Genomic DNA, 23,077 nt, shown 5'->3' with positions numbered 1-23,077 from the left:
CTTTGCCTTGGTGCTGGAGAAAATAAAGTTGCATTATATTTTCAAATCCTTCTCATGCCTATAATCTCATGTGAGAAGCAAAGTTCTAGAGTAGCTGCTTCTCATTGTGCATGGACATTTCTTTGGCAGCTAATAAGAGCTCTGAGCCATTTCACCAGAAAATTACCTGTAAATGTAAAATTCTACCCTAGAGTCTGTTTATTCTTTTGCATAAAATAGGGGATAATGGTAATCACATCCGGGGTACCAGAAGGTGCTACGAGCAAAATAAGAGTATTTAAAAGCACATTATAAATTACAAGGATCAGATAGATATATAGTTACTGCTACTGCATCTCTTTCTTGAAAGTGTCTCAGGGCTGACTTAATAGGACAAATTGGCAAAAAAATGTTTAAGAGACCTCTCACTATGTGCTTCAAAGTACCCCGATATCTATTCAATTAAAAAAAAATGAGTAAAGGAACAGACATTTCTCCAATGAAGATATGTTAAGTGGTCAAAGAACATCTAAAAAGAAGCTAAACATCTTTACTTAACAGAAATGCAAGATCACAAATGAGCCAACACGCAGAAGCTCTAACATGAAAAGTTTGTCTTACCTGTAAAATGGGATAGTTGGATGACCTTATTACACTTGTACCAGGCTCTTCAAGATCGTATTTTGTATGGCTGTACAGACAGCTTGGGGTTGTTCCTATTTATATCCATTTAATAGTACAAAAGGAGAAATTGTGTGTGGAAATAAAACATGTATCTTATGAGTTTGCATTTTTGTAGCAAAACTTTTAAGGGCTCATGGCATAAACCCTTGTTAGTGTCTACATTATGAGCATCTCAAGAACCGTGCTTCTTTATCTCACTGTCCCCCACACAAGGCTTCCTGAGCAACACTATTAAGAATATACGCTGAAATGGATGTCTTGCCTCCCATAAGGAATATAGAACAAAAAATACTTCCAAACAGGTGAGTTACAGTTAACATCACCTGTGAACTGAAGTTCCAACATGTACAGAAGAGAAAAATATCTCCCGATCGTTTTCTAATAATCTAAGAGTATCAGAATCTATTTTAAAACTAGTACCCCTCAGATTAAGATGAAAGTAGAGGAACATGGAAAAGTTTACAGAACAGTTTAAAAGCTGTTAAAAAACAGTTTAGCGTGCCGCTAAAAAGGCAGGCAGGCGGACCAAAGGCCTGAGCTGCATTTGGTCAATGCAGCAACTCAGTGAGAACCTGACTCAAAATAAAAATTTAAAAAGTTTAATCAAGATGCGCAGAGGCCAGGGGCTCAATCCCTGGGTGTGCCATGCCGGCCCCGCTCCCTGGGTGCACTGAAAGAGTGACTGAAACTGGGCGTAGTGGCGTGTGCCTGTAATCCTAGCACTTGGAAGGCTGTAAACAGGCGGATCACTACGAGTTTGATCTAGTAGTGAGACTCTGAACATCCTGGAGCCCCTCCCCTAAAATACAAAGAACAAAAAAATAATCAGGGGCTGGCACTGTAGTGAAATGTGAAGGCCTGACTCAATCCTTCCTGCAAAGACAAAGAAACACCACTTCAAGTACATATACATTTAGAAAGACTTCACCTTCATATTCCTACATTCTCATGGTCATGCACTGATTAGAGTGAAAGAACCAGGCACGAAACCCAGTGACAGAGAAGCAACACGCATGAAGGGATAGCAGAAAAGTGGCCCTACTCCCCTCTGGACTCCTCTCGCACAGTGAGGAACAAGACCACGGCATTATTACTTGTTTGCACAATAAGGCAACTTACGGTCAGTGAATACCGAACTGGTTCACAACTTTACGAATTTCATAAAAGTACAGAAAAAAGACAGACCCGCTTATTAAGTAAGCAATGCCCATGGCTGCCATAACCTGGTGGGTAGGACCTTATCCAGACCATACAGGTGAGCCAAGCAAGATTTTCATGCTAGAGGGTCTTTTATAATAAACTCCCATTAGATACAGTAAAACATTGGAAGAAAAAGTAGAACTTGCAAGGAACGATGCTGCTGCACACGAATCCCAAACATATGCACATACACATGGTAACACGCATGGCGGCTGGAACCAGGCTGGAACCAATCTGAGTTTCTTTCATTCAGGCACTCTGAAACCACAAGCGCTTCTGAGCTACTGCTACAGCTGCTCCTCTGCCTCATCTGTGACAGGTAACAGCATGCACAGTGCAGCTCTTTCCCAGTTCAAATAGCTACGAATCTGCTTTTACAACCCTGGCGCCAGCCAGGAAGCCAGGGCCTGCGTGTCTGATCCCTGCCCTAGAGCAGAAAGGCGGCAGCGCACGCATGCCTCCCAAAGTACAAGCCTGAATCACAGGAGATTAAATTCACTCCTATCTTTCAGAAGCTCTGTGCAGACAGAAAAGAGCTCTAAGGAAGCAAACAAGCATCTGGAGTGGAGGTGTGAAGCTCTATTTGCATGCAGAAAAGAATTCAAGGGACCTAAATAGAACTGCTGAAACGGAAGGAAGTCACCCAAGGACAGACATCACAGGTGGTGTTCACAGGGCGTCACATAAGCCTATGGTGATGTACCCACCGCTTCCCTAAAGTCAGATTTGGGCTCAAGAAGTCCTGGCCAAGATATTAACCACCAAAGCCATTTTAAGCTAATAAGATTTAATGCTTCTATACTGGATTCAAAGTCAAAATCATCTTCCCATGCAAGACACTAGAGTAATTCCACTCACCATCACAGAAGGAGCAAAGTTTCAGTGAATGCCCTACAAGCTGCACTGAAAAGAGAACCAGTAATCCTGCAGTCTTCTAATCCTTGACTCTGGTTCCCGCATCTTTAGGAAGGCCTCGAAGCTGCTGTGAGTGGTTTACAATCGACTCAATTCAGCATAATTGATACTTGCTTAAAGGGAGAAACGCGATCATCCTTACTACTGCTAACATCCCATTAAGACTAAAGTTAATTAGGCTGTATTCCATAAAGTCAATTTGAGGCATTTGTCTCAATAGCATTATTGTAATTATTCCTCATCAAAATGAATACCACCTCCTACAGCGTGCCAATGTCCTGCGTAAACAACAGCAAAATATCCAACAACCTAACATTTTATTCACCACCTAAATACATGTATGTTTATAAAACTGAAAAGGGATTCACAGAAATTCACATGCTTTAAAAAGAAAATTCAAAGGCAGGTTTAGGGTGTTTTAAGTTTCCAAAAATAAAAGCAATGTAAAAACCATGGCAAATGCTATGTATCATAATAACGGTAATTATTGAAGCTGTCCTACTAACTGGCTTTGAAACTGTCTCACTGCTGTTTCTCAATAAAATTATTTTAAAAAATTAAATAAAAAAATAAATGATGTGACTAAATTTTTAAAATGATGCTTCAGGAGAAAAACTAAGGCAATCATCAATATGATCTTCTGCTAGCATTATGAGTATGCTAACGTGCACTCAATAGAAGAAGTGGGCAGGTAGACGGGAGAAAGTGGGCTAGGGAAGGCGTGCCCCAGGAATTCAGACTCTTCAGAGATGCTCTGGGAGACAGGTGCCCTGAGAACAGCGGCTCCCAAGCCTGGCCGCGCTTTTGGGCCATCTGAGAAGCTTCGAGTGCCCACGTGCTCAGGCTCGAGCCGGCCATTAAATCCAAGGCTGAGGTGCAGCCAAGTGAACAGCAGTTTTCAAGGCTCCCCTGGGGACTCCAGCACAGCAAAGTGTGACACCCAGTGACAGTCTACGGAAGGCCTCAGGTGAAACAGCTCTAGAGTGGGACGAGGGCGCCGCTCACTGCTCAGCGCAAACCCCTGATTGGAGCCCGCGTGAGTCCCGGGTTCACGCTCCAGGTTTGGCCCTCTTAACCAGTGTGACCTGAAGGAAACTATGCAATTTTTGTGCGGCCTAGATGTGTTCCTTCTATGCAATTTTTGTGCGGCCTAGATGTGTTCCTTTTACACAGAAAGAGGTTCTACAAAATCTTTCAAGATTCTATTTAATTCTAACCGTCTCAACAGACTAAAAGAAATCCCTCTAAGCCGCACAACTCTTGCCAGCACCACCAGGCCTGCAGGAAATCACAGTGCAAGGCTCAACCCAGTCTCTTCTTCACACACAATCAGATCCCACGTTTTACTTAACTCCTCCTTTGCACTTCTCAGAGCTACACTCACCAGCAAAAACTGAGTGAATTCTGCATAGGTCAGGTGCCTTTTTCTTTCTTTTCCAAAATGCAGCTGTACAAATTCTGAATCCCAGTTAAAAGGAATATGTTGATGAATTGTGGTCTGTCCGAACACCTGCTTAACATCCTCTGCAAAGAGAAAAGTCAGTTAGAATAAAGCAAACGAGCACGACTCCCCAGACACTGCTATTCCATCTTATACTAAAGTAACTCCATTTAAACAGAGATATGGCTATAAGACCCTGGCAAAATAAAAGCAAAAGGCTTCATGGAGACAATCGAGAAATGAAGCTAAATAATCATGCAAAAAGGGAGAAAATCAGCTCACACACATGCACACAGCCTAAAGCAACAGAAAACCAAAGTACGAGTTACGGTTACTATTGTCTCATTTACTCTGCTTACCATGTGTTGTTTTTTAGGAAGAGGGGATAGAATTCAATCACCAGTGGCAGGATAAACATCACAGACACATATATAATATTTGTAAGCATGAAAAATAGTCTGTGTAAGCTATTAAAAAGTTTTTCCAAGACTCACAGATCAGTTATGAGCTTGAACCACATGTTCAATACTCTTAGGATTCTATATGAACTTCAAAAGTCAAACTTTATCAAGCTGCACTTGAAGACAAAGAAGACAGAAAGAAAAGTCAGCAGCCAGATTCTGTAACCTCACACTGCAATTGGGGACGGGGAGGCTTCAACATGACAAAAGCTCTCAGATTATTCCAATAATCCCGTTCAGACTGGGTGACTACATACATGTGCAGTGCTGTACTGACTCCATGCCTCTGCACAGCCTCTCCTTAGAACTGTGAGAGGAGTACCGGAAAAGAATCCGGGTAGCCTTCTCTAATGCTTCATGCTTTTACTTATTAGTATCTCCCTGCCCACAATAGTGTTTGGAAGCTGAAAGAAATACAAATTACTACAGCAATGAATTCTGCCCCAGCTTTCACATTTTTAAGGATACTCAAAAAACATATTCACTGTTTTCAGCAAACTGTGCTCATACATTTTACCCCCTTTTCCTTTGCTTTAAAGAGAAAGACAAGAAAAAAAGAAATTGTTCAGTCCTCTAAATGTTGCCACAAACTTCGGCACGTTTCTATTGCTTCCCAAATTTCTTACTTCTGTCCCCATTGCACCCACAAAGCTTTTATTATATGCTCTTAAAGTTTCCAGAAATGTTTAAAGTCTTGTCATGAAGAAATAGCAATGCCTCCACCAGCATAAGATTGCGTGTCTATTTGAATAGAGAAGGTAATAAAAATCAGAATTGTGCTAGGTATACATTTTATACAAGGGGTCTGAAAACCGCTGTGGGCCCAAATGAAGACCATGAAACCTGTGAAGCAGAATCCTTAATTTTTCTAAACTTACTGTTTTCTCCACTTTCTTTTTTTGGGGGGAAACAATGAATACAAGAAAAAAAATAAATCAAGAATTAGGATATAAAAGAAATTGGGTGGGAGGATACGCTCACGCAGCGTCTGACTAGGTAATAAAATGAATTAAGGAGATTTTCTTCCGTAAGTGAGAAGGAATACCAAAATTCAAATAACTTGGGCTCAATTGCTGCTAACAGCAGTAAAGATGCTTTGAGCACTTACCACATAGTCATTGCTGTAATAATGATAAATCCTTAATGTCGTGAAGCCAGACTTCTCCAGCACCAAAACTAGCTAACCCATATTACCCGTGATTCCTTTCTCATCCCTAACGTCTACGCCTCTGCAGAGAGGTCCAACTAAGCTCAACAAAGGCTCCTGCAGTTTTCTCATCTACACTGAGAAGGGACTGGACGAGAAACAATGTTCTAATGATGAAGGTGTAGCCAAAAGAACAAAAACAAACAAATTTTATTTATTGTAGCATAAATAAAACTCTATGCTACAATAAAATTTTAGGAAACAAAAAATTTTAGAGAAATAAGCAAGCAAAAATTGGTTGTGGTTTATCTGGGGAGATAACCTGAAGATTCCTGTCTGCCAAGTGTTCTTGTGAAGCAAAGTTTAAATGGAGCAACCACGTGACAACTGTCCAATGAGGCCCTTTCTCCCTGACCTTCCCTTCTTGTCCCACACTGAGTAACAGGAGGCAGTAACCACACCGTATATAAATCAGAGGCAGTTATTACTTCTTGTATTGTATCATGGCCTATAACAATAAATACAAAAATGAGTTTCAATTGTTAAACATTAGTTAACGAATGTAAAATGGGTTTAATCCTAACCAATAATTTTATTTTTCCCTGTAATGAAAGTAACTACCACCTGATGCTTACTTCAGGTCAGAGTTTAATATAAGACTTTGAACCTCTAACTGTATATGGAATTCTTCCCACAATTCCATGAAATGTTGATGCAAATGCCTGCTTAAAGTACTGCAACTGAGTCGCTGTAGATTAGAGTTCTACCTTATCACTAAAGAAAGTATTACTTGATTATAAATTCTACTGCCCCTACTTGTTTGACGAAAAGATTATCTTTACATGGTATGTACATTATGGTACTACAGAAATATGCACTTGGACATATTTATTGTGCACCTTTTTTTCCAAATAGACTATTAGCTGCTGGATTCCCCCATGTGGCTGGCACAGTGGCAGGCACAGAACAACTAAGTACTTTCCATATAAGTGGGTCTTAAAGGGTGCAACAGGTTAACGACCATGGTACTAACCTGTTGAGAGACTATGGTTTCTGTACAGTTATTTCAACAACCATTTCAAAACACTTCAGTAATAGTCTTACTTATTAAAACCCCTAAATCCCCTCCTTAGCTGATTTTAAATCTCTCGAGAAGTCAAAATATCTGCACTTGTTAAGCGCATATCTAAAATCCCAGCACTCTAGGAGATGGAGGCAGAACAACTGCATTTTTGAGTCTGGTCTAAGCAATTTAGCAGCTTAACGAGATACTGTCTCAAAATTAAAAAATAAATAAATAGCAAATGGAAACAAAACCCAACCCAACCCAACCCAATCTAACAAAGCAAAAAGAAACTACTCAGCTTAGGTGGTAAGCAGATGCCAATATTCCTAACACTCTAGAAGCACCAGGCAGGCAGAAGATGAATTGCAAATTGAGCCCACCCTAGGCAATTCAATAACTTAGTAACAACCTGTCTCAAAATGAAAATTAAAAACAAAAATTAAAGCACTGGTAATGTAGCTCGTATGAAAGCCCTGGGACCAACTTCGAGTACAAAACAAAATAAAACAGAACAAAATGAAGATAAAACTCAATCTGATAGCCAGTGCAGGTTTGCTCAAATGGACCTTTGACAGTTTGCCAATGAATACCAACACTATAAGAAAGGCTCATTTCTTCTGAAGCAAATCCAGGTTCAATCACAGGCCTTTAACCCAAAGCCACGAGTCCTGAGTCATGACAAATCCCATTCCAGGTATCCACAGACAGTGTCTTCAATAAAATACTAAAATACTTTTTAAATTCCAGGACTTGATACAGTAATGGTGCAGGCATGTCTGCTATGGAAAGTATATCTGGTAATAGTACTTGGCTAACAAAACAAAAAATGTAGAATTTTCTACCACTTGGCACAAGTTCTAAAAAACTTATTTTTCACTCCCCTCACTTGTCAAAAGTGTAAGAGTAACGAACTCCCATAACGGGACAAACCAAAAGATATGCAAATGATGAGAGGGTTGTTGGCAGAGAAACTTACCAATATTTCTATTCATTCTCACAGCTAATAACTTCATTTAAGATATTAAGTCTCAGTGCTCTGGAAAATTTACATTTCCTCCAAAAGTGTTTTATAGGCTCCTAAGTCTCCACATATCCCCGTCAGCGCCAGTAAGCCATTCTGAGGCATTAGTCTTCTACAATATTTGCCTGAAGGTTTATGAACACAGACAACATCTATAAACCAAAATAAATAATCACAAGGGGATACTGGCACTCCCCTCACTTTGGAAGACACTGAAGCACTATCTGAGGTTACTATTCTTCTGAGGAGACACAAATAGCGTTCTCATCCAATGCTGTTTAAGGGCTCATCATGCCCTGTGAGGCAATGACAGATTAAGAGTGTGCCTCTCATATTATAGCAGGAAAATCTGAAAATCAAACAAACAAACAGACAGACAGAAGTCCAGTTTAGATCTGATGCTCTGGTAACCCTCTGAAAGCTTTACCATGAAAAGACTTGAGGAGTTACCACTAAGCCTTCACTATTCCCAGACCTAAAAGGAAAGAGGCAACTCCCAATGTTTTAAATCTTCTCAATCAGGAGGTCTCTCCTGCTCTGAAACACAATCTTAAAAATCTTACCTCTGCATTGAGGTGATAGAAAGCAATGAAGCAACCTGAATAAGCACTAGAACGTGAGTACCCGACTATAGTAGGTCTACCTTGGGTACATAGTCACACTCTTCTGAAGCTCAGTCACCCCTCCTGAAAGTGAAAAACAAACTAGAATGCTTATCTCTTAAAGTATAACCACTGGCATTTCAGTCTTTCACTATATGTGAAAGGGCTCTTGGCTCCTGCAAGATCACCAAATAATGGTGATGTTATCTGGGACAAGACTCCACCAAATAAGTGCAAAGATCTCTCTAAGTTCATTTATGGGACCTTGCTTTCCCCAAAACTATGTCCACCTTAAAACCTGCTGTGTTTTTTATACCATAAAAAGGCGATTACAAAGTGGCAGCTATTTTTTTCCTAAAGACAATTTCAAAAAGTCAAATAACTTCTTTCATGTTAAATTTCCTAGGCTACTAAGGATGATGGCAGGAAAAAGTCACAACTCCTATAAGCTGGGCCATTACACCCCCACCCCACCCCAATCCACCCCCACACCCCTCTGGAAAACTGACCAGCTGAAATTACAAAAAAAAAAAAAAAAAAATCCATTAGGAACTAGAAATGACTTCAGAAAAGTTGGAAGACAGCACACAAAATGTACACAAAAATCAACCATATCCCTATATGTTCGAAATCAGCAACCAAAAATAAAGTTAACCCATTCATGCCAAAGAATGTACTTTAAAAAGTTTTTTTTGGTATGCAATTCATATATGCTACCTAGAAAATGTCAATGAATAAGAATCTGGAGAGAAAAAACAAAATCAATGAATATACTTAAAAACCCATGGATCCATAAGTTTAAATGCATGAATTACATTTCAACAAAGATATATATAAGGCTACTACAGATCCATGCCACAAATGTTCTCTAGAACAACTGCTTACACTGACCAACTTTTCTCATCTGTAAAATGGAAGTAAAGTATCTATCTTGAAGGGTGACTTTGCACCCTAATACTATGCTTTCTACATAAAGGGCGATCAGTGAGATGGAAAAATTCTAAAACCTAAAGTCATAATAAGTACATTGAAAATTATTATTTAGGCACCAAATATTTACCATCTTACAAAAAAATCAGGCACAGTATGATTTGGAAATATCACAGTTTATACTATTCTCAAAAGGCAGTAATTTTCTTCAAATATTTTAAATCCATCATTCTCCAAGTTCAAATACTAAAACTTTGAGTGAAAAGTGATCAAAAACTACTTAATTTTCTATTATGTTTCTTAAAATACAAAATTAAGGAAGATTAAGAACCTCCACTTTTTACTTTGAAGATCTTTCAGATAGGAGAAACATTTAATTGGCAAATTACTTGCACATGCTATTAAGTGGTTAGACTGAATTTGTTTTCACCAATCCTATGAGCTCTTATTCCTTAACCTCCGCCACACTATAATCTGAAATCATTGAGGTCTTCACTTATGCAAATTTTTACTTCCTACATTTTTGTTTCCATACAGAATAACTCAATGAATGCACTTTAGTTCTAAAAGATTCACTTTTCGGAGCTGCAAATCAATGAAAGCAAGTTTTTCATTAAAATAAAAGATTCATCAGGCTATATTATCCCAAACACTAAACCATAATACATTACTCATGGATTCTGAGAAACTTCTATTAATACAATAAACATAAAAAAGATGTCTGTTAAACATGTGCAACGGACATGCTTTATTTCGGAACAGTTAGTTCCCTGCTTTTTCTAACACTTGCTAAATCTTCAAAGAAAGTTGTGGTTTTGCCCTGAGGGAAGTAATATTCCACCCTGCTGATATGGTTAACAGTGGCTTATAGCTCGTCATCTCTTAAGCAGGCAGCAAAAGGAGTCTTGAATCCACAAGTTCAACGACATAATGGAGAGAGTGAATACAGCCCTGTCTACTGCCACGTGCTCCAGTACCTAGGCTGCCGTTTCAAACCTCGGACAAGTACCTTTTTTTATTAATCACAGTTAGGGGTGTGAAGAAGAAAGAAATACTCTGTTTACAATTCAGACTCCTTCATGGAAGTTCTAGGGGGAAAATGGACGCCATTAATACCGAGTATACACAGCATAAGGACTTCACATTAAAACTGAGTTCTCTATATGGCCCTATGAAATGTTCTATTATTATTCCAAACATGTAGGTACAGCACGGATAAGTATCTTTCAAAAAGCAAGCACACCACAGTGAAACCACGCTAAATATGATACTGAAGCCACATACGCTAGGGTGTATAAAAATTAAGGCTAACTTAAAACACTTCAAGCTTTTACCAAGAGAGGAATGAAGCTCCCCAGATCTAGAGTCACGTGGCCTCCAGGAGTGAACAGTGCTGTCCTTCTAATGCCCAAGGACAAAGCTGCGTTTCCCATGAAACCAGTCACCTTTTCCCCTCTAAGCCTGTTTCCTCAAGCATGAAAGAATGCCATAAACTACACCAGCCATTGTTCAACTGAAGTATGAAGTATGCTCCCTTGGAGAGCCTGTTTAAAGCACATTCCCAAGCTCCACACCCAAGACTCTGAATCAGCAGATTGGAGGTGGAGGCATAACGTCCACAGTTGTAGCAGATACACCCACAATATTACAAAGAGAACTTGTGTTCTTCTCACTGATAAGAATTCTGTTCTCAAAGCCTGTGGACCTATGAATCCTCAAGATGAGTTCCCCACTCACATCATCACTATGAATGCTGGTTAGCAAGGAAGGCGGCTCACGGCCAGCACACATTGAATATGAGATACTGTTTATCACATACACTCACAAAGTCATCATTCAAGAAGCCAAGGGAGATGTTTTCCATCCATCTACCAGAAAAAAGATTTTCACTTGAGTAAAATAAATCTTTATCAACCCTTCTTACACCAAAAGTAGGTCATTTCAAATGCTGTCTGGAGGCACACAGCCGACTGTGGTCACTCTCCAGATGTGCTTGCTTTAATTACTTTCATCGCTACCAGAAGAACGTAACCAGAAAACTACAATACTTTGAAATTCCTAAAGTAGCACAAAAGATCCTAATTCATTCTGTAAATGTAAGTATAATATCTATATTGCTTAAAAAACCAATTTCCTAAGCTAGTTTCCTTAGACGGATGTTATCAAAAATAATTTTCTTACAAAAGTACTAACATACATTTAACCCTACTTAAATGCTTCAAGAGCAGATGTACTACAAATGTACACCCACAGTGATCCCATATTAGTATGAAACTATTTTATTTCAATTAAAATGTCTAGCTATCCACCCCCAACATATACCTAAACTGTAATTTTCTCTGAGAACTTCCAATATGTTCTTGATTTTGTTTCTTTTATCAACCTACCAGAGCAAAAACTGCCTTGCAACTGTTGGAAGAAATCAGTCATTAGCAGCAAGATTACAGAAATTTTCCAATTTAGAAAAACTGTATTTTTATCTCTCTCTCATACTGAAAGAATAATGGTATAATTTTACTATTTTTAAATGAGCTGTACAGTTTAAAATAGTCTATTTTTCCCCAGGGCTCCAAGTTTTAGGGTTTACTGTTAGCAGCTTTCTGTTCTCTACACCTTCTCTCCTGTTAAGTTCTTTTCACTCTTCATCTTGCACAAGTGCGCACGCACACACACACACACACACACACACACACAGAGGCACACACAAGGGTAGGGATCCCCACTGCAGCTTCTGCTCGCCATAGTAGCCTTCTAGAAAACAGTTAACCTCGGGCAGTAGTTAACTAAGGAGTTGCTTCACAGGGCTCCTGAGATGTACTCTCCAACTGACACCCTCCCTCCCTCTCAACAGGCCTGCCTTCTTTTCCCCTCCCTATTTTTCAAGTGGCGTGATGAAGTAGCAAAAAGTACAATATTTTAGCCATTTGAACATGGACCATTCTCAAATTATCCCACCAACTGGAAGTGCTCTCTGATACTACTATCTTTCAAAATTGAAGTCATTATGGTCAATCGTGCAAATCCGTATTTAGCTTTGGGTAAATAGTGCATTTTTGACCCAATGAACTGGAACAGCTTCTGAACAGTGTCTAGGATCTCTGAAAAGATGCTGCGTACAGAGGCAGGCCACAGTTATTATCCTTGTTGAGGAATTTACTTGCAAAACTCACACTGTTTTTCCTTGGGATTCCTATTCCTGTTGGAATGTAAGTGTTTGTAAGAAAATACACCTGGGTAGCCAGCCTCGAAATAAAGTCTCCTGTAGGGAATAAGTTTCTTGCATAAAAATAATAATAAAAAGGGCAATATTGGACTAGTTTCTTTTAGAGCTCAGGCAGAGAGAGCAGACACACAGGGCAGGCAGGTTTCCTCCATTCCAGAGTTCAGGAAAATCTGAGCCCATTTCTTTTCAAAGATCTTAGTAGACGGCCAACTGAATGATTCTTTTTCATACTCTTTACAATGAGTCTACATGTACTTTAGTTATAGAAAATGTCCTTTCAAATCTGTTTATTATACAATAGGTTTTCCAAAATATTTTACTTTTTCATATATCCTAAATCCAGAGGCATCAAAAAACTGTTAATTATTAATTTTTGAGCAAGTGCAAACTATTCTACAACCAATGTTTTTAACAGCAATGTTGGGAAAGTCTTAGATAAGATACATGTTCACCAGCTCAACTGCCCCTCTATAAAAGCAGAGGGGCAAATCTTTGGCAGATCACTGACCCCTTTGAGATTTCCTAAAAGCTCTGCACTTTTTTCCAAGGGTTGGTGTTCACTTAGGCAAAATACTACAAACAATCATGACCATTCCTGACTCTGCCATTAAACCAGGATCCCAGTGTTAAGAACTCCTATATTTAAAGTTCAATGAAAAACTGCAGATAGCCCCACTAAGATTGAATAATAAAATATGTAACATTCACAAACTAACCTAAAATTGCACATAAAATGGTTCATGAAATTTTGATCATGGTAATGAAAAAAGATAAGTCAAAGGAAGGAAGAAATATCTGATAGAATTCTGCAAATAAAATTTTAAATTTTAATCAATGGAAGTGCTATGGTATAGAATACCCTTTGCATTTTCAAGAGGTCCACTGGACAAAGTAGGATTCAAATCTTTACCACTACTGAGCTAGGCCACTACTGTCACACATGACAAGACTTGAAAACTGATAATATCAGCAAATAAGAGTGTCTTAAATCAGCATCAGAAGACACCACAAATGCAAAGCATTTCAGTTAACAGTTTCATGAGATCCTGCCCCCTCTCTCCACAATGGAAATGTTCTGCTCCCCCAGCATCATTAAGAAGTACGGTAGCATGAAAGTCTCAGGGAAACTACCATCCCAAGGAGTCTAGCTTAACCTGCTCAGACATCAGGTAAGCCCTTTAAAAGTCTGACATCCAGAGCTTCCACTCACAAAATGGAATGATTATCTGCTTCACGCAGATACTAAGAAGCTTACACAAGGGTTATAGGAATGCATGCCTCTGGCTTTACTATATATGCCAATCAACACAACAAAAATTACCTTCTGCAAACATCACTGATTCTGCTCCTGTTATCCAAAGAATCTGAACTAGTTCCCAATGTCTCTCACATCTAAGAACTCTTTCTCACAGACTCTGGCTGGTGCTTCATCGGATGATGTGCCACCTTTAGTGACAGCTCAGGTTTTTTAAACTGCAACCCTCAACCAAGGACCTACCTCAGTCTATATGGAGCCCATCTCCCTAAACCCCTCCCATCCTGTGGTCCACCAGCCACAGCATTCCATTTGTACCCTAAGATAAAGCTTTCTGGGGTGAAGTGTACAATTTAATAAGCTGTCTGTGACTAAGGCCATTTTGTAGGTATACTGAGAATTATAATCCAGGTATGTTCCGGCTTTAAAATTACTCCCCCTCCCCATAGTGAAGTAAGATCTCAACTAAGGCTTCTGCTTGTTCTTTACTACTTCATGAAAAAATGTTAAAACCTCTGAAGTTGTGATACAAATTGAGACCAATATGAGGTAGTTGCCAGCCTCCTAGATGAGGAAGGCCTCCTACAGGGCACAGGGATGACCACCAGCAGGGGGAGTCAGAGTGGCACATCGGTGACAGTGGCTCTGAGCAGGGCTGCTCTCCTGGCTCCACTACAGGCATCTTGGGGAGGTCCTAACAAGCCACTTTCCCTCTTACTATGGGAATTAAAACAGTACAGAGCACCCAGGTTGCAAAATAAATTACACATAAACATTGTGTTCATGCCTAGCACACAGCAAGTGAACAATAAAGATGAAAATGCCAGCTGCATTTCTCCTCTCATGAGATTGTATGAAACTACATGTCCAGAGAGCAGAACAGGCCCAGAAGCTTTCATCTAGCAGGTCTTTCTTCCCTTCTTTCCATCCTTCCCTCATCCCAAACAACAGGCACCAAGCCACAAAGCTCCACTCTGCAATGGCTCGGGGCGGGGTGGGGTGGGGGATACCTGATTTCAGGCAGGTTTCTGGTCCCTCCCCTTGACTGTCCCAGCACCTCCCATGTGACCATCACCTCCAGAGCTCACAGCGCCAGCCCTCTAGAATGCACAGCCCTGTGCAGCAGCTCAGCGTTCATTCTTCTCCGGTCATTCCTCCAGACTGACTCAGACAGCCTCCACCCCTCCTGCCCACTTACAGAGAGTACATCTTGACATCTATTTTAAATTTCAGACCGTTTCCATTGGTCTGCATCTCCAGCCCTACAACACTGGCTAGAAGAAGAGTGTTTAGTCTGGTTCATCACTGAGGCTGCAGTCGGACAGCACAGTCAGTGCCCGGGAGTTCTCCCTGTCTTGCTCGTCGAGTTCAATGACCTCGAATGCTGCCTACTCGCTGGTATCTCCTATACTGCACACTCACACACCTGAGGACCGAAACTCACTTAGACAATAGGCAGCAAACTACAATCACCTGAAAGGAAAAGATTTAAATCACTAAAGATTCAGATAACTTCACCTGTTTTTCTGTTTTACTTGCCAAAACATAACTGGTTTTTCATGAACCAAGTTTTTCAAGAGTACTTATTTATTTATTTATTTATGCAATATTTTATTTACTTACTTGGTTCAGGGTCTCACTATACGCAACTTGAACCTGCAGTGATCCTCCTGCCTCAGCCTCCCCAGTGCTGGAATTACAGGCATGCACTACCACACCTGGTTTTGGTGGCCAGGTCAGCGAGGGGCTGGCGTGGGCATATGGTACCGGGGATCAAACCTGGATCTTTGCACTTACCAGGCAGGTGCTCAGACCGCCAAGCTATCTCCCTGGCCCTCAAAACAGTATTGAAAACAATAAATACAGTTTTACAACTCATATTAAACACAAAGAGAATGTACTTTTATACATTTTCCCTAACTTTTCCAGGTATACTGAGCTATAATTAGCAAATAAAAATTACACTTACTAAAGGTGTACAGTATGATGTCTTGATATACGGAAATACAGTGCAATACAATTAACACAAGCTAATTAATAAACCCACCACTTCACAAGTCATCTTTTAAAAAGATATTTGAGGTAAGAATATTTAAGTCTTACTCATTAAATTTCAAGAATATAGTTCTTTATACTTAAAGCCACCAACATCAGGCCTGCAGAACTGAATCCTTAAGTGAAAGTCTGTGCCCTTGACCCAGCAACTCCCCATTTCCTCCACTCTCAATCCCTGATAACCAATCTTGTCCTCTGCTGTTATGAGTTTGACTAATTTAGGTTCCCTCAATGAAGTATGAACTCTCAGTATAACTACGTGCTACATAGTTCAAATACCATACAATACACATTGTACTAGATATCTAGTTCTTAGTATTAGTATCAACCTAAATATGCCCTTGTGGACTCTGGTGCAAGAATCAGCAAGCTGTGTTCCTTTAGCCCACCAGATGATCTTGTAAATAAAACATTATTGAAACACAGCCATGCCCACTGTTTACATACTGCCTGTGACCACTTTTCCTTGCCACATCAGAGCTGAACAGTTATGATGGAGATCCTAGCCTGAAAGAAAAGCATTTGCTATCTGGTCCTTTACAAAAAAGGTGTGTGACCCTAATTTTGCGTAAAAAGTAACACTTAAAAAAATAAATTTTAAAAACCATGCTGCAATTCTTTAAGAGTATTAATGCTAAATAAGGCCTTAACTTGTACTAACTTGAAATTCTATAGATGTAATAATACTTAGCTCATGATTTCTTTGCCTTGGTCAAATGGCTAGACAATCAGCAAATACACTCTCTTTCCTCTTCTTACTTGTCTGCCCCTCTTGCAGGAGTGCACTAGCACTGCTTGATGACCAGAGACTGATGGAAGAATGACTACATTACCGCTCAAAATGTGCATTCTTCACCAACTCAGAATATCTGAATTATGTTCCGGCAGGAAGACTAGCACTTGCTACTAAATAGATCTTTATTTCAATAATTTAAAAAACTCTTAAAGAACTAAGAAAATTATTCATATTTGTATGCAATGCAATAGCATTTAAAATTCTAATAGGATGCTTGCAGATATTAATAACTTGTTCTAAAATTGCCTTAATGAATGGACGGAGAATAGTCAGGATGATCTTAAAGAAAAAAATAATAAACTTAGAGGACTGACCAGATATCAGGACTTACAACAAACTGTAGTAATTAATTAAATTGTCTGATCCCTTTGGAAAATTTTGACAAAATCTACTCAGTCTAAATATACCTATTTTCTATGACCTGAAAATTTTACCCAAGAAGTGCCTATATACACTTCTCAAACATGTATATAAAGTAATGCTTGAAGCACATTATTGGTAGCTCAAACTAGAAATGTACCAAGTGTTTATCCCTAGTAAAATGAATGAATAAATAAATGAGGGCAGTCACCTGACAAAGTGCTACACAACAGAGAAAAATAATGAAGTACAAATATATACCAAAACATGTACTCATCTCACAAATTAAATGTTGAATGAAAGGATCCAGATGAACGGGGTACATCCTGTATCATTCCATGTATGGGATGTTTAAAACTAGGCAAGATCCACGGCCAGCGATGCATGCCATGGGCTGGGGGCGACGCCCAGGAAGAGAGGTCTTAGTGGCTGGTACATCCTCTTCTTGCCTGCAGGGCAGTCAACAACTATGCGCCCAGATCAAGGTTCCCCAAACAGTCCACTTAGGACTTGCGCATCCCTCTGCACAGATACTACACTTCAAAAGACTTTAAAAAATTACAGGTAAGATTAAAATCCCTGAGATATATAAGGGGCTAAAGACGCAAACAACACTTGGAGTAAACTTTTCTCCACGCACAGAGAATCACAAATCAACTATAATTTACCAATTACACTGACTTTCTCTCTTCTACATGTTCCTATCTCAAAATGCACATAAACATCAAGTAGCAAAATAAGAAAACAAGGCAAAGAGTAGTAATATCGGAGGTAAGTCTCCCTCAAAGGAAACAGGAGAATATAATGAACTGGATATCAAAGGAACAAAATTGGCTTAATCAAGATCTTTTCATTGTAGCAAACACAGCGAGCGATCCAGACATGAAAATGTGGTAAATGTAAACAAGGTCTCAGGAAAAGAAGGCAAGGTTTCCCTGAAATATGACACTTGGTTATCTGCCCCTCACTCCATCTGAGTTGCGTTTAGTGTGTATCAGAACCATTAGTGGGAGCAGAACACTGCTGGCTTTGTTGACAAACACTGGTGCACAATGAGCTGTCTGCAGAAGCCTGCCGCAGACACTCTTCTGTGGAAGTCCAGTAAGTAAGCAGATGGAGAGGGAATCTCTCTGCCCTGGATAAAATAAAGCCTGGGGACATCAGGGACCCGAGGCCACTCCCTGGCTTTCCCCGCAGCTCAGGGCAAACCCAGGTGGTCATTAGCACAGTGTGAAGCAAGCTCTCCTCAGGCCCACCACAGCTGATACAGCTACTCTGGAACATAAATGGGGCTCCCTGCTCTCCTGCCTCTGCATTCACTCTTCCTACAGATGCGCACTGGGGTCTGTGATGTTCTAAAGTATTACTGGGCCCATTTGTTTTTCTTTTACAGGACTGAACCTTGGTCTTCAAGCAAGCTAGGCAAGCATTCTACACTAAGCTGTTACTTTGAAAATAACTCTTGCTAAATTGCCCAAGCTGGGCTTGAGTTTAATACTCCTGCCTTCGGAGGCTCAATAGAATAAGCAATTGCCTGGCAAGTGCAGGGTCCTGAGTTCAAGCTCCGCTACAGAAAACAAAAAACCAAAAAAACCCTCCTACGTTAGCCTCCCAACTAGTTGGGATTACAGGCCTGTGCCACCATGCCCAACATAAAGGGATATTCTTGAATAATAGATTTATAAGGAACCAAGGACATAAGTGGGGTAGACTGCTTACTCCAAATAGCCTCACACTGGCAGACAGCCAAGTTATAGATCTTGACTTGTATTTTCTGAATAATTTGAGTTGATGAGACCAGGATTAACTAAGTATGTTCCACTCTTTTATCCAACTCTAGATTTTTTATTAAACTCTAGATTTTGTCATTTATTTTTTTATATCTTCAACTCTATAAGTCTCCAGGGAAATACTGCTAGCTTCTTCTAAAGGTACCAGCTATCAAAAAGCAAAACAAAGCACCCTTCATTTGCTTAACCACATCACCCACAATTGTTAACTTTACCCCTAACCTGTGAAAATATGTGAAAAGTTAACCATTAATCTGCAATCTGGGCCAGCCAAATAGCTCAACGGATTAAAGTGCCTGCTTAGGCACACGCAGGGGCCTGGAGAGATTCCCCGGCCCCTGGAGCACGCTGAGATGGCAATTGAGACTAGATGTGGTGGTGCTCCTGTAATCCCAGCACTTGGAAGGCTGTAAAGAGGAGGATTACTGAGTCTGATCTACGCAGTAAGACTCTGTAGAACCTGTCCATAAAAAAATAAAAAATAAAAAAATTTTAAAAAGCTAAAATCTGCAATCTAATGGTCATTTGGGCATCATGGTTCTATGCATTTCTCTTTCAGTTTAATCTTAAATGGAGATTAATCGCCAGAAAAGCCAGGCTACGTCATGCTGCCACGGGGTGAGGATCCTGGGGGCTTATCACGACGGTATGCAAGGCCTCCATATCATGTTACTATTTGAGGAGATAAGCAACCCTTACAGTAAATTACCTGGGGAATGCAAGGTTGAGGTGGGAGGCTGCATTCTTCTATAGCAGTCCTAAGCCACTGAGGGTGCAACTGGAACATGGGTTCCTGGAACCTGGGCCTGCTCATGTGCCACGCCTTCAGAGAAGGACAGCCTTGACTAGCAACAGATGGTGAGCGAGCAACTGGCTAAAGATTCAGACGTGTAAATGCAGCTGGAAGGGACTTCCAAAGTGCAAGGGACAAAGGAAATCCTTCCTTCTAAAGTGATGTCTTTCAGTGTTGTTATTTTTGTAAAGGCTTTTTGTTTTACAGATAGTATCTTTATATTTGGTGGATCTTTTTACACAATCCCTTAAAGACAATTATTACCTTATCTTTATAGATGGAGAAAATAAAGCTCAGAAAGTGGAAATGTTTATCAATCAACGACTAGGAAGGAACTGAAAGGGAATTCTCATGCCTCTGTGAGTTAAGTTCACAGAAGAGTCTTGTCACCTATGTCCTACTTTCCCATCCTTCCTTTTCTTTTAATCACACTGACACTAATGAAGGTCTGTTCCTCTCCTCCTTCCCTGGTTCCTCCATCCAGACTTAAGGAAAAGTTGCAAGAACAGCGAGGCAACACCCGAGTGCTAAATTCATCTGAACTCATAGGCTTCTTGGTTCACCCCAACACAACACTACCATATATTTTCATCAAATTGGCACCCACATCACCGTAAGATAGCTGCTGATTGAGCAGTTGAGGATTTCAGCGGCATTCTACTGAAAAGTTGTGATTTCAGTGATGCTGAGAGGAATTTGGTCATGGAAAAAGGAAAGCCAAATGTAAGGGTCTTTAAATATTAAATAATCCTCATGAAGTGTTAATGGAAACATCTGTGCTTTTAGAAACATGCACTTGATTTTTTTTCCTTTGCTCTGGCTGATCTCACAGGGAGCATCTCAGTAACGCCACGGCCATGAGAAGAATGGGGACAGGGAAGATGGCCAGTTATACCATCTTATCTATGCTTATGTCCTTATTATCCTCGTTTCTACAAGGAAATGAGGACTTGGGAGGACAACGACCGTGGCTCAGAGACAGCAGTGGTCAAGCTGGAAGTGGCTAGGTCTCTGACTCCAGAAGCCCGTGTCTGCTATACCATCTGCAGTCGCCCTACAGTTGTGTATTTCCCCTAATATACCAAATAAGACCAGTCCAAGAGATCGGAAGCAACTGGAAGCTAAGAATAAGGACATGGAGGGCGCATGAGCCACTTCCCCCCAGAGCGTAAGCTTCATCTGCAAGGGCTAAAAAGTTCTTCACAGTGTCATGCTTTACACTGCGATGTCTCTCCACAATTCATGTGCTCACAGGCGCAGCCCTGGGAGGTGACTGGATCACAGGGGTGCACGACGCTCATCAGTGAGCCACTCTGCCGGTGTGCTCACAGCTAACTGTGGCACGGAAAGGGAGCACAGCTGAAAGCGGTGGGGCACTGCAGCATGGCCTGCAAGGGTCACTCCCTGCTTCGTGGATGCCTACAGCTGTCCTCTGCCATGCTGTCCTGCACTGGAGCCAGCCAACTACAGCCTGACATGGCTTCAAACCATGAGCCAAATAAAGCTGTTCTCCCTTAAGTTTTGGATATCAAGTACACAGCCCAGCAATGTGCAAGGGACTGAGATCAGGGGTGGTGGTACTGGGTGATGCACAGGATACTGCGCTGTCACACCTACCTCCACTAAAGCACTGACCGCTGGCCCACTACTATCCAGGCTCCCCTTTCTTCGCAAGGTCTTTCCTATACCTTTAGGGACAACAGCACAGTGTCTCTCAAAGTAAACCATCCTATGAAGTGCTGGGTGCCTGGGTCACAGGCAACCTGTTAACTTCTGGAAAAGGGAAGGAACAGGAGTCCTAGTGCCTTGCACATTCTATGCCTCTAAGAATAAAGTTATGCCACGCTGTTACCCACCTTGAAACTGAACCAGAGTATCAACACTACTGAGCCAGATACTGAGCCAGTGTTCAGTATCCCTGAACACTGATTTCTTTGTTAAAATGAATATACTAACTTCTTAAAAGAACATCCAGATACTTCCCTTCATTCCTAACGAAGAAATGCTTCCCAGTCTGCTCTTGCAAAGGTATGCATACACTCGTCCTCCTTACCAAAGGTAACTTCTCCTTTGCCAGCCTTATCAAACAGCTGAAAGGCCACCATAAACAAAGCATCCGGAGCACACAGGACAGACTCAAATGCTACAAATTCTTGAAAGGATATTAATCTGTAACATAAAACAAACACAAAGCAGAAAGTCAGTAGCTTGTAGAAAAAATAAAAGCACATATAAATATACACTAAGAGGAAAAAAAAAAAAGAAATGTTACCAAAAACTAAAATTCAAAACTAAACACATTTCTCAACACTTAGCATTTCCTTTTACACAGTGTGGACAGATGGATAAGACTGCGCAGAGGCTACGAGACACAACAGGCTTGAGCACATAGTGGAACAATAAATGCACTGTAATTTCAAATGCAACTGTTTCATCCAACACTATTAATGTTTCAAACCTCAATCTTGCCTCAAACATGTTGTCAGAGTCTGCAGTGAAAGCCTAAATACTTTGGATGAAGAGGTAACTGTGTAACAAGATGGAACTGTTGTTACTTAGTAACACCCTTACATACCATGTAAAAAAGTCACAGATATTCATTCATTACGGATACCTACTAACTACATGTGAACTGAGTAAGGATTATTACAGGGGACAATACAGACAAGTCAGACATGAAATGTGACCCCAAAGAAATTCTAGTCCAGTTAGGCAGAAAGCAATGCTCTAGAAACAGTAGCATTCACTACAGACAAAATGGAAAATCAGGACCAAGAGAATCTTGAAGAGAAGAGAAGAAAATGCTCATTCTTCTTCCTTTGGAATATAAATTTCTTCACCAGTTTAGGGACTTTATTACACAGCACTAGACAAAATAAACAGAGAGACCAACATCAGAAATAAAGATCCGAGAGTTTTTACAGCATGGGTTCTAAAAGCTGTGAAAGAAGGGACACCCCTGAGAAGCCCCCATAACCGAAGAGTGCCCAGGATGACTGTACGGCGTTGTGCTTCCCTCTCGTCACCACTCCTCATCCCACCCACCCTGAGCAGGAAGCACAGCCACGTGGGCGCCTGTGCTGCGCACCACGGTAGCCTGCAGGCCAGCACTGAGGCGGTAACCAGCATACCTGCTCAATCACCCCTGCCCAGGCACCAGGCTAGTTGAAAGAGAACCACTCTGTTAATAAGGCCCTCAAATACAATAAAAAAGAACACTGTAGCTCCCTTTAAATTGTGTGCATGCGTGTGGCTACCTCTTCCTCTTGCAATTTCAATACGGTCTCACTACCATAACCAGCCAATGAATACTCTCATATTTTAGGCAAGTTATTGATACCAAAAAGGTATGTAATTTG

The 23,077-nt window shown here is 40.6% G+C and overlaps 1 protein-coding gene across 1 annotated transcript in view; it reads right to left on the bottom strand.

The window, feature by feature from the left end:
* Positions 1–23,077, bottom strand: part of Slc25a13 (solute carrier family 25 member 13) — a 276,904-nt gene that overhangs the window by 86,445 nt on the left and 167,382 nt on the right. Inside the window, exons 6-7 of the mRNA XM_023716885.1 lie at positions 21,772–21,887; positions 4,163–4,302 (exon numbers count right to left, since the gene is read on the bottom strand). Coding sequence (XP_023572653.1) covers positions 4,163–4,302; positions 21,772–21,887 — 256 coding nt within the window. The remainder of the gene's footprint in view (positions 1–4,162; positions 4,303–21,771; positions 21,888–23,077) is intronic.

Source organism: Octodon degus, unplaced genomic scaffold (assembly GCF_000260255.1).
Source record: "Octodon degus isolate 3935 unplaced genomic scaffold, OctDeg1.0 scaffold00050, whole genome shotgun sequence".
In the NCBI taxonomy this organism is placed as follows: Eukaryota; Metazoa; Chordata; class Mammalia; order Rodentia; family Octodontidae; genus Octodon; species Octodon degus.
Note: the sequence above shows the minus strand (reverse complement) of the source record. Positions and strands in the feature narration are given on the sequence as shown.